This window comes from Trachypithecus francoisi, unplaced genomic scaffold (genome assembly GCF_009764315.1).
Source record: "Trachypithecus francoisi isolate TF-2019V2 unplaced genomic scaffold, Tfra_2.0 Contig00164, whole genome shotgun sequence".
NCBI classification, from domain to species: Eukaryota; Metazoa; Chordata; class Mammalia; order Primates; family Cercopithecidae; genus Trachypithecus; species Trachypithecus francoisi.
Window position 1 is genome coordinate 288,409 of NW_022680497.1, and position 11,747 is coordinate 300,155.

The window sequence follows — 11,747 nt, forward strand, 5'->3', positions numbered from 1 at the left end:
AGTTTGTTTACAAGCATTTATTCCATCACATTTCCCTGATTACATTATTCAATAGTTTATCTAGATTATTGACCAAAACTGTAACACTCCTTCTATAATTTCCTTCCCTGTTATCCATTTTTATAGATGTGAATTTTAGGTATTTACTTACATAGGAAACCTAAAGTTACATATGAGAATTTTTACAAATAATTTAGGATTTAGCTGCTTTCATTAAAAGGATATTCCATGTCTTTCTTGTCTAAAATTACACAAGCAAAGATCATTTGTCTTGGTCTGGGTTTTATAATTTTATAACCCGATGACTAATTTCAAATTATTCTGCAGGATTAAGTATGGAATTACTTGATCAATAAACACAAAACAAAAATGCTAACAATTTTTATGACATTTCTAATCTTACTTTATCCATAATTTTAAAGCCAGCTTATTTATTAAATATTTTACTTAAGTCAAGTGAACTTAAAAAAGCGTTTGTGTAGTCTTTTGATTGTCTGATTTATGTGCTTTTATTTTTAAGCCAATTAGAGCTCTTGTATATATTTTTAATAGTGAAACATTGTGTACACAACACATAAATACACAGATGTATTAGGCATGCCAATAGATGTACATCTTATAGATTCATAAGATCCTATTTTTCCTGTCTTAGGCTTTCAAATTCTTGATAACCTGTTTTACTACCTTAGGTAGCTGTCAACTAAATAGCTTTACTTTGCATATCAAAGGAAACAACTCATAGGTGAAAATCAGATGGGAAACTTACATCTGAGGAACACAGAGAAAAAGTCTGTTGTGCTAGAGAGAAATTAAAATGGATGCAATTGCCACATAACATAAAATTATAGAAATTACAAAGGCCTTTTAAATATATACATGCACATATTTGCACAGAAAAAAAAATCCTGTAGCTTTTGCTTGAGAACTTTAGGAATGAGATAACACTGGCTTGCAAAAAACAAAACAAAACAAAACAAAACAAAACCCTGTTATATCCAAATAGTGCTTTTTATCTCAGTCATAAAGTAACAGCTGATTTAAAGCAGGCAGAAAAGCGAGAAAAAGAGACCTTGGGAAATCTATAATTTTCAGGTTGACCTTAGGGCTTCTTTTTTTAAAATGTAAACGTGCACAAAGACTATGTTACTTCCATTTTACATAAAGTCTGGCTAGTAGAGGTGTCATCAAATCTAGGAAGTGCTTGAAAGTGGGTCATTCTCCTTGTTTTCTCCTAAATATTAGATTATTTGTTTCTTACTTTTTTTAAAAGGAGGAATTGAACGGTGGACTAGAGCTTTTGTGGAGTGGGTTAAAGTGTGCTGCTTGTGGGCGGGACTCCAGAGTGTGTCACCACTGGGTCACTGCTGCCCTCTTACATGTCTCTATTTTTCTCTCCAGAAGTGTAAGCACCTCAAGTTTTTTAAGAGAACAATACTTGCAAATATTGAAACAATAGAACCTGTTGCTGAAAAATGTACTATGTTGTACAAGTTCTAGTTTTATTTATGCTGAGTTTTTTGTTTTTGTCTCACAGTCCATGTCCCCTAATTCTAACTTCCAAAAAAAAATTTGTCTCCATCCACCCCGGGAGTTGACAAAACAGGGATCTTCATGCCGGGTTTCTCAATGAGCCATTACACAGATTTAGCAGGGAAATGGGGGTAGTCTCAAAGACACCTTGTATAAACCACTGGATGACCCCAGCCTTTGTCTCTGCCCATGAACAGCTCCCAAGCAGAGAGTCAGGCAGCCCTGCTATTGTATTCCTCAGAAAACTCTTGAGAGTTTTTTCCTAAAGCCTACCAGAGTGGGAATAGGAATTCATCTCATGACATCCCACTTTTTATTCAAGTGAGTAATTGCGTTATGACACAGAGAAGGACACAACTTTGCTCCCCTTACTATAGCCTAGCACATAAAGCACCAGCAAACTTAAACACCCTAAATTCTCAGTCACTGTGCAAGCCCTTTTATATCAGATTCAATGGACTTTTCCACAAGCAAAATGAATGTTCTGACCAGGGAGCATCCTCTGCTTTGACTCTAGGACTTGGATATGCATTGTGCTTCAACAAACCTCAGTACTGAATCCAAACATCAAGGAGAAGTGGTACCAGGAAATATACTGAGATGACTTTGAGCTTTTACCAAACTGCACAATCGCAAAATCATAGACTTTACTGAGGCCAATTAAATGGGCTAATTCATGGGTGAAAGTGAAACATCATAATGTTTAAAAATCTGCCCAACTGTTTTTACGTTAAAGCCAGGGTTTATGTCAATTCCTGTGTGAGGATGAGGAGACACCAATTCAAGCTCATGACAATCTGGAAGGAGAGGCAGAGGCTGTGTCCAGGCAGGCCTCACATTATTTTTACTTTAACCTATTTAATTAAATATGTAATATTCTCCAAATTTTAGATGTCATTTGCTGTAATCCTGACCCACTAAGATGTACTATTTGTGCTGTAAAATTGTATTGTATTTGAAAAATGCACAGTGGCAGATCTCTGGCATTAAAGCATCACACAGAATGCTTCTCTTATTGAAGCTCCTCTTTCTTCCACATACAGAGAATCAATAGACTATATGGTCTTTGGACTTTCCTTCTTTATTTCCATCCTAAAGAAAGAAAGACAGAAGAAAGAAAGAAGAAAGAAAGAAAGAAAGAAAGAAAGAAAGAAAGAAAGAAAGAAAGAAAGAAAGAAAGAAAGAAAAGAGAAAAAAGATAACGTGCTCCATTTGCATTTGATCTTCCAAAAGGAAGGTACTGATAAAAACCAGAATTTCTTTTTTTTTTTTTTTTTTTTTTTTTTTGAGACGGAGTCTCGCTCTGTCGCCCAGGCTAGAGTGCTGTGGCCGGATCTCAGCTCACTGCAAGCTCCGCCTCCCGGGCTCATGCCATTCTCCTGCCTCAGCCTCCCGAGTAGCTGGGACTACAGGCGCCCGCCACCTCGCCCGGCTAATTTTTTATATTTTTTAGTAGAGACGGGGTTTCACCTTGTTAGCCAGGATGGTCTCGATCTCCTGACCTCGTGATCCGCCCGTCTCGGCCTCCCAAAGTGCTGGGATTACAGGCTTGAGCCACCGCGCCCGGCCTAAAAACCAGAATTTCAGTGATTCAGACGTAGGTCAACCGCTAAACCGTGAAGGCCAAGAGTCCCGCGCTGCAAGCCCATAGCCGGCAGAGGGCACTGGAGCCCACTTTCTGGTCGTACAGGGCGCATGTGCATTCTGCTTGCGGAGGCGGGGCCCGATCTCTAGGGAAGAGGGAACTTCCCTTCCTCAGGTCAGGGAGGAGGAGGCGCTGCCCTGGCTTTGGGGCAACTCGGGCTGCGTCCATCTTAAGGAAAACGCTCCTGTCCACAGCCCTACCCGCTGAGGAGTGAGATTCCCTGCGCGTCTCCTGAATATTTTTCTGAAACAGCACTGAAGACTTCATTTTCTGGGCTGTTCCTACGTGTTTTCTACTGCACTGTCTGTTGGGATATATTAGCAAGAATTATTTTACAAATATACGTACTCCTTAGGGACTTTCATTGATAACCATAGCAGGCTGTAATGTGTCTTCCTCGCAACTTCTGTCAGGATTGATTATGAGGAGAAACCCATGAAGAATTGTGAGGAAAATCTACAGAACACGGGGACCCTGCAGAGGAAGGAGTCTGGGGTCAGGGCACGGCTGTGCAGTCTCAGTGCAGCTCGCGAGACAGGGGCCCCTGCAGGGAAACCCAGCTTTCTGCATCCCTGCATTTTCACACTGTGAGGGGCTCATCTTTCCTACAGTGCCGAAATCACTGAAAAATAGTGAGACAATGAAAGGCAGGGGCACTAATACATCCTTAAATTGTTGCTATTAAAACGGCAAGAGCCACGTCTTTAATTTTACCATAGCACTGCAGATTTAAAAGTGATTTTCATTACATATGCAAGGGGAAAGGTACACTTTTGTGAAAAATAGTTTCCACCCCAAATGAAAACATATTGCTTAAATATTTCATCAAAAGTAAGTTACTATTCTGTGTTGCAGGATATATCCTGAGACTTTTATGGTGTAAATGTATTAAAACTTGCTTTGTTTATAATCAAAGCGATTATAAAGGTAGGGTATTTATTTGGCGAGTCCCTCATATTTTTATTCGTGTACTGGTTTGCAGTCCATAGGTTTTCAGCTAGAAGAGACACACAGAAACTCACAATGAGGGGCCTTTCTCTTTCTTGACTGTAAAATATACATACTCCAGAACCGTCAATAGAGGCTATTTCTTGAATATCTCAACCTGAACCCTGCAGCCAGAAAGAATGTAGGCAATTAATCCAATTTTATAACTACATCTGATCTTCAGCCAATTATCTGCTGCTCTCCTCAGAAATGATCAAAATCCCCAAAGCAGACAGTTCTCTGGATAAAGGCATAATGTTCCCCTTGGAGGCCTTTAAGACACTGGCAAAATTAAAGGAATCTTCCTGTTTTCGTTTTATTCTTCTAAATGATTTATCTAACTAGAGAGGAAAGCTTCAGTCAAAAGGCATTTGCGAATTAGATTTTTTTTTTTTTTTTAACATTTAAGGGAAACAGGATCTATACTTCACCTAATAAAACTGATGAAATTATCAGCTAAATGGAAAGAGAATCCACAAACAAATTTATACAAGTTCCAGAGAGAGAATGAAGCCCTGAGCTCAGGGGCCCGTTAGAGATGGCACACTCAGTAATGGTGCACCCTCAGAGAGTTTCCTTCTAGTTCAATTCTGGTGATTACTGGATTACTGTTTTCCCCCAATACCATCCATTATTCTTTATGTTGCCAAATAATTTTTAATCTTAAGATGACTAATTCTGAGTTCAGGCATATGGTGTTTGGCCACCTGCAAGAAGTTTAGGTGACTTTGCCCATAAAAATGATGGATTTGTAATTAATAAGTAATGTTGAAAGCAAAACTTGCCTTATAATTCTGAAATTAGTCCAGTGGGAATACAGGCAAGAAATAAATTAACAGATTAATACACGATGATATATCAGAAATTAAGTAAAGGTTATTTTTGTATTTTTCCCCCGGTTGTCTTACAATACTCGCTTATTATGTTTGGACAACTTTCCCCAGAAGATTTCTTTTAAAACTTAATTCACTTAAAATACATATTATTTTATTATTTAAAAATACTGTTAGCCCTCCATATCCATAGGTTCCATCTTCATGGATTCAACTAATCTTGAATAGAAAATATTCACAAAATATTTGCACAAGTTTCTTCAAAGAAATCTTAAATTTTCCATGCACCACATTCTTTTTGAGTTCACATAGGTGACGTGATGTCTGGGCATTGCCTTGGGTATTAAAAATAATCTAGAGATCATTTAAATTATATAAATTAATGTGAATGTGTTATATCCAAATTCTACACCATTTTAAACAAGAGACTTGAGTATATACAATTTGTGGTATCTTCAAAGTTTTCTAGACCCAATCCTTTATGTTTACAGAGAAATGATGTACACATGAACTTTACAAAAAATAATTGTCCTACCCAATTAATGAACAGACTACAATAGAAAGTAAATATCACTAGTTTAAAATACTGTTATTTTATATCACAATTATATGGTGAATCAGAGTAGAGATCTTGAATTAATTTTGATTGAATTAGGCTAATTCTGACAGAGTCACACTCATACTGATTGAGTTTTGATAAAACCACTCCCATGCAGGCCCCTGGTGTTGTTTAATCAGCACCACTAGCCAATCGCATTCATCCATTTTGACAAATCCCATGGCTCCACCTCTTATAAGACTCCTGGAGGATTTCCCCAAGATCTGACTCTACCAAAGCACCATTTGACTGGTCCCAGGCCAGGGCACGCTCTCCCATGCTCTGGCTGTGCTGTGCTAGGGGCTGATAATTTTCCTTCAGGTAATGTAAAAGATCAAGGCATAAACTGTATAGATTTACAGAAAATAGGCCAAAGATTGAGATTTTTTTGCCACAAGCAAGTCCAGAGACCATTTACTATGTATGGTTACCGGCGCCCAAGAAGCCCCAGGGATTTCCAGACAGAACGGCAGAATGACAATGAAGGAGAGACCAGGTATGTTGGAGTATATGGCTACTCTGGGTTGCCAGGTTGACTTGTGACTGTGTGTGACTATGTGTGTGCGTGTGTGTGTGTGTGTGTGTGAATATATGCTAAAGGGCCAGACTAGGGCAGAGAAGATACCCTGGCCTGCCATGACATTGAATGTTATAAATTTAGAACACATCAGGGAGATATGAGACCCACGGTGGAGACCACAGGATGTGGCCAGCATGGGGGGTTTCTGGAACCTGTTGGGGGCTCATCTCATGTTTCTTTTCACTGTTAATCTCTGTCCTTTGGATAAATGGAAGTTGCCTCTTGTGTGGAGACAGGTAAACTGTGGGCATGATCTAAATTTTTTCCTTGTGCTCACTAGAAAATGAAACATTTCCCATCATCTCTCACTCCATTCACACTGTAACTGCATAGACACAGAGGTTAGATACCTGAAAAATCAGCATCTTCTCCTAAAGTCCTCAGGCCAAATTAGATGTCCCTCCTTTTCATGTGGATGAGCTCCTGAAAAAGCAAACTGTTTCCTGTGATCACCATCTCTTATCACACACATGCACCAATAGAAAAAGCCTCTAGAAAAGGAGAGGGTGGGAGATAAGTGTTAGGACTTTCTGGATGCAAGTAGGATTTGGAGCTGAACACAAGTGCATGTGATTTTGGGCCACAGCAACAATGTGTGCCAGATGGCTAATGAAGTTTGGGGCTTGTGAGAATTAGACTTTGTGTCACTATGTGGAAGACTGATGGGTCCCTTTCTGTCCTGCAGTTTGGCTACCACACAAATGAATCCACCCAAACGCCGCCAAGTGGAGCAGGCTCCCTGTACAGGTAAGGCACTTTCCCTAATATTTCTTAAGATCCCCATGCCTGGAGGTCAGTGTAATGTCTCATGATGTAAATGGAGAGGGTGTTTTCTGCAGGATGAGTGGAAAGCAATGCTTGATTGTTGGGGGCTAGTGTCCTGAGACTAGCCAGTGCTAGGTTGTGGATTTCTGAAGGTCACGTTCTGAAATCCAGGAGACTCTTTCTGGAAGAGAGCCTTAACCTCCCTCACTGTGGTCTCTCTGCAGGTGCAAAAATACTGTCAATTTCAGGAGCTCCACACCTGAATTCATGCCAGTCCCTGGAACCTCCCCAGGTAAGTTCTTATGTCCTTGCATGGCAAAGATTGGACAGTGCTGCACAATCTTCAGGCTCAAGTGATATCCAGTAGATGTACATTTAGGTGGGTCAGCATGAGAGCCAATTCTAGGAGGGAGTTTGTATTTTAAAGTTGTAAAGGGTGAAGCTCCTGGCATCTCCCTCCCCATGATCATCATTTGCAGCCTTTTTGGAGGGCAGAATACTGAGGACTGTCTTTCCACAGGAGCAGCTGGATTCTGGCACTGAGGAGCTCATCATAGTCCTGGAACAAGGGACAGAAGTGAGGCTGAGCCTGGAAGAGGGCGTCCTCATCCTGGCCCCAGAAACAGCACTGCAACTGACCCTGGAGAACACAGTCATTGTGATTGTCCCTGAGCATGTCCTGAGGTCACAAGATGGCCTGCAGTTCCCTGTGCAGATCCAGTACATCTTCCCTTCGACTGATGACTTCACCTTGGAGTTCCATGTTGAAGATGGAGTCATCTCAGACATGAAAGGAGAGAATGTGCCTTTTTCACCTGCAGAAGAGGGGGAGGCAGCACCCCTATATCACCAGCCCTTGATGATACCCCCAGCAAACCACAGGACTGGGACCAGCCCTTGTCTCCTAGTAACCCCATTGTGCATTCCACACTGTCTGGCAGCCTTCCCCCAACGCTACCCTCTACCACCCACACCTAGTCCTGTGGGATGCCCTAGACCAGCCAATTCCAGTTTCAGCCTGCGTGCTATGGAGCTCTTGTGCACCTCGTCCCTCAGACCTATGCCCCCTTCACCAAGTCCTGGTCCCCAGATCTACCACAAGGTTCACCATAGGCCTCCCAGCAGGGCACGGAAATGTCTCTTTAGGAAGTGATTAAACCCAAGAGCCACCCTCTGCATTGATGGGTCAGAGATTGTCCAAGTCCTTAGTCAGTGCATTCCCTGAAATGTGGAGAGAGAGTAATTCCAGGGACCACTTTCTTCCCCTTTGCTGTTTCCCATCATCACCCACTGACTTCAACAGCAGAGGGTCCCAGATGCTGCAGGGGGGGGAAAACTGCAGGGAGTTCAAATAAAACATTCACATTTCACTTCACACACACTATCCCTTAGAATTTCTCTTCTTATTTAACTACATGAATCCAACCACACTCAATCGAATCCCTGACTGCTCCATGTGAGAGTTCTGCTTCCAGCATGATGTGGCCTGAAAATTCGTCTGAAGATAGCTGCTCTCTACCAGGGTTAACACCTCTGCTTGAATACTGATGTTCTTGTAGTCATTGGTCTGATGCCACCATAAATGATTCCTAAGACTGATGCTCTATTTCTGTCCTCAGACTCTCCCCTCTTTCTCCAAGCTGTGCCCCATTCCTTGTCTTAGTCCAGGTTCCCTACGCTCCCCAGGCCAATGCTTTTGAATAAATATCAACGTGATTGAATGAAGTAGTGGTGACTGCTGTACTTGTTTCCAACTGAGACACTCTCCTGCTCTCACTCATCATGTTTCCAGTCACATTTGCCTTTGTTTAGTTTTATTTTCCATTGTTTGGGTTTATTATTCATGTACTTATGAAATAACTGCCACATTTCTGAGAGCTTTCTTGGCAAATTTGGGCCTTTCCCTGTGCTCCTCCTTCCACGTCCTGAGTGGAGTCACTGTTTACACCTCTGGGCCTGGGGATTGGTCTGGCTTAGCAAATGTTTGGAAAGAGCTTGGCTCTGTGGATTGGGATTGGCACCTGTGCTTGCTCACAGCTGCTCCCAGGCTCTCCCTGTCTAGGAAACCCAGCAGTCCAAATCGAAAAGAATCCATGGAATCTTGTGATTATCTGAGGGTGCGTGTCACCCTGGGCCCCTGGTCTTTTTCTCCTCTAGGTCACCCTGGTTGATTTCCTTTCAGGTTCTTGTGTGTGTGAGGGGATCGGGGAACCCCTCTTCCCTGTCTTCTTGGGGTCAGGGACTCCACGATCCTTCCAGGTCCATTTGATTCCAGGTGAAGGCATCTGAAGATGCCTTATTTCCTGTTGCTTTCTTTCCGTGCAATGATGGCAAGCCTGCCAACAACATCTTCCTAGCGGCGTGAGGAAATTAGTCTCTCAGAGGCCCCAAACATGGAGGAGGCTAACGCCAGGAACATGCATGTTTTCAGAAAAGACGTCCTGGGAACCCTTGAGCCACCAACCTGCCTTCAGAAGGGCATTAGTCTGTCCCACTTCATGGAAGGCTGAGTGGAGGCGCTTTGATCCAGTTAATGCCCAAGACACAGTCTTTAGAAAAATGGTATTCTTAGATCATAGCGCGAGAGTGCATTTTTCATGGGTCTTGTCCCGATCAGCACTCACTTTAAGGATCTGTCCCTACTTCCAAGGACCGCCTGCCAATACCATATTAAGAATTTCCTGCTGTGTGCACCTTGTCTTTGGATGTGGTTGATGTCTATGTTGGCTCGATGCTGAGGAACTTCTAACGTGTGTGGTCTCCTTTCTTTCAGGTTGCAAGCAGGCCAATGCTGGTCCACACAACCAATAAGAGGCCACGCGTGGACCCTGCCCTCACCGATGGCTCAGCTACCAAAATGTCTGACACGGTATCCATCTTGGCTTCACTATCTCCCCTCAGAAAAGCCAGGCTGAGCTCCTCGTCAAGTCTCCAACCAAAGGAACGACAGACAGGGGCTGTGGCCGACATCCCTCAGCCTGGAGTCAGGCAGCAGGGCCCGGAGCCTCTCGTCGTGGTGAAGCCGACACACAGCAGCCCTCAGGGTGGCTGCTGAGAAGTTCCCCAGGCTGCCTCCAAGCCCCACGGCCTGATCCGGGTCATCAGCTCCCAGGCACAAGACAAACGTCCTGCGGTGACCTCACAGCCCTGCCCACCAGCCGACGCACACAGCTTGGGCCTCGGCTCCAATCTCAGTTTCAGGCCAGGAGCCAAGAGACCTGCCCAGGCTCCGACTCAGGCTTACCTGAACTTCCCCAAGAAACCGAGAATGGGTCCCTTCCAGATGCCCGAAAATGCCATCCAGGAAGGTGAGCTGGGGGCCCCGGAGACTCTCCAACATCTACCAGCTGCAACCGAACTCAGACCAAGTCCGTCGCCCCAGATGAACAGGAAAACACCCGCCCAGGTGCCCAGCAGCCACCAGCAGCCTCCGCCCAGCAGACCTTGCCTGCCTACTGCCCAGGCCTGCACCATGTCCCATCACCCAGCGGCCAGCCACGATGGAGCCCAGCCTCTCAGAATGCTCTTGCGGAGACTGGAAAACGGATAGCAGAGCTCCAGCCTCCTGAGAGCTCCCTCGTTTCCCTCTCCTGAGAAGCCAGGAGGCTTCCTTGCTCACAGCCCTCATGTCTCAGAGAAGTCTGAGGCTCCCTGTGTTCCTGTCCCCCTGAGTGTCCTCTATGAGGACCTTCAGGTTTCCTCCTCCTCAGAGGACAGCGATTCTGACCTGGAGTGAGACTGCAGGTGGCCGGGGCTCCACTGCATCCAGCTCCCGTGACTTGGAGGGGACCGTGGGACTGAGGAGCACAGAGCAGAGAGCAGACTATGTGTGGTGACTCCCAAGCTCCCCAGCTGTAGTGCTTCTGTGGATGTTGGAGCCCAGGCCAGGCAGGGACCACATGCAGAGACTCTGCCTCATTGAATTCTGGTGAGGGACATTGTAGTTCACAGGGCTCTCTGGAAACGCGCCATGAAAAGCTTCTGTGCCAGTGATTCGTTGCCTAAGAAACTGGGTGATGCGCAGGAGTCAGACTTCCGCTGTGATGTCAATAGGAAACTGGGAATTACTGTGTATTTGCTCTGTAGATGACTGAATCAGGGAACAGTTTGGGAACCCTGAGAGATGCAGGCCTTCAGCTGTGCCCCGCCCTGACAGCAGTGTTTTGGACTCTGTGAAGCGTTCTGCGCAAAGCCTTCTTGGGGTGTTTCCTCAGCCTCGAAAATTAGGCTCTGGAATACCATTGGAAATAGGTGTGTTTAATCTGTCTTCAAGTGAATAAAATTCTCAAAAAGATGACGTACTCTCTTTTGACTTTCATTCCGTGTTTGTGTGTAACTGATTTTCCAAGGGCTTGAAAATTTCTTGACTTGTTAGCAAACCAAGTCAATATGTCTCTGAAAGAGTTGATTGAGGGGACCACAGGACCTGGCAGGACTTTTGACTTCTTAAACATCCACAGGAGCAAGAGAACTTCAGCCCCACTCTACCAACACGCCCCTAGTCAAATTCCACCCAGTGAATCTCACGCATGCTAACACGTGGGGAGTGTGCTTGCACCACAAGTCCCCATTTGGCTCACCGCGATGCCACGTGTGTGGTCAATGATGCCAAGTGTGTGGTTCAAACAGTGATGGCCCCCATGAAGTGGTGTCCGGATGTGCATATGAATAAGACACAGTTTCATACACCAAGTAGAACCCAGTAAAGCTGAAGTAAACTCCCAGATTTGGGATGTACTTCAGAGGTAGACTATTCATCCCATCTTCTTTCCAGATGCCTGAGCACCGGGCCTTTCCATGCTTCTCCCC

At 44.2% G+C, this 11,747-nt stretch overlaps 1 protein-coding gene and 1 pseudogene across 1 annotated transcript; both read left to right on the plus strand.

Moving 5' to 3' along the window:
* The first annotated feature begins 5,414 nt into the window (after positions 1-5,414).
* LOC117072889 (proline-rich protein 23D1-like) lies at positions 5,415-9,223 on the plus strand. The gene is made up of 4 exons (XM_033193375.1): positions 5,415-6,089; positions 6,859-6,920; positions 7,163-7,230; positions 7,459-9,223. The coding sequence occupies exons 1-4, from the start codon at positions 6,013-6,015 to the stop codon at positions 8,089-8,091; spliced, it is 840 nt and encodes a 279-aa protein (XP_033049266.1). The 5' UTR covers positions 5,415-6,012; the 3' UTR covers positions 8,092-9,223.
* Positions 8,354-11,078, plus strand: LOC117072015 (annotated as a pseudogene).
* Positions 11,079-11,747: the final 669 nt, after the last annotated feature.

What these genes read in the sequence shown, in the direction of transcription:
- LOC117072889 (XM_033193375.1), top strand. Translation starts at nt 6,013, where the DNA reads ATGTATGGTTACCGGCGCCCAAGAAGCCCCAGGGATTTCCAGACAGAA. An exon ending in GACAATGAAGGAGAGACCAG is followed by an intron (nt 6,090 to 6,858) that starts GTATGTTGGAGT and finishes TCTGTCCTGCAG; the next exon opens with TTTGGCTACCACACAAATGA. An exon ending in AGTCCCTGGAACCTCCCCAG is followed by an intron (nt 7,231 to 7,458) that starts GTAAGTTCTTAT and finishes GTCTTTCCACAG; the next exon opens with GAGCAGCTGGATTCTGGCAC.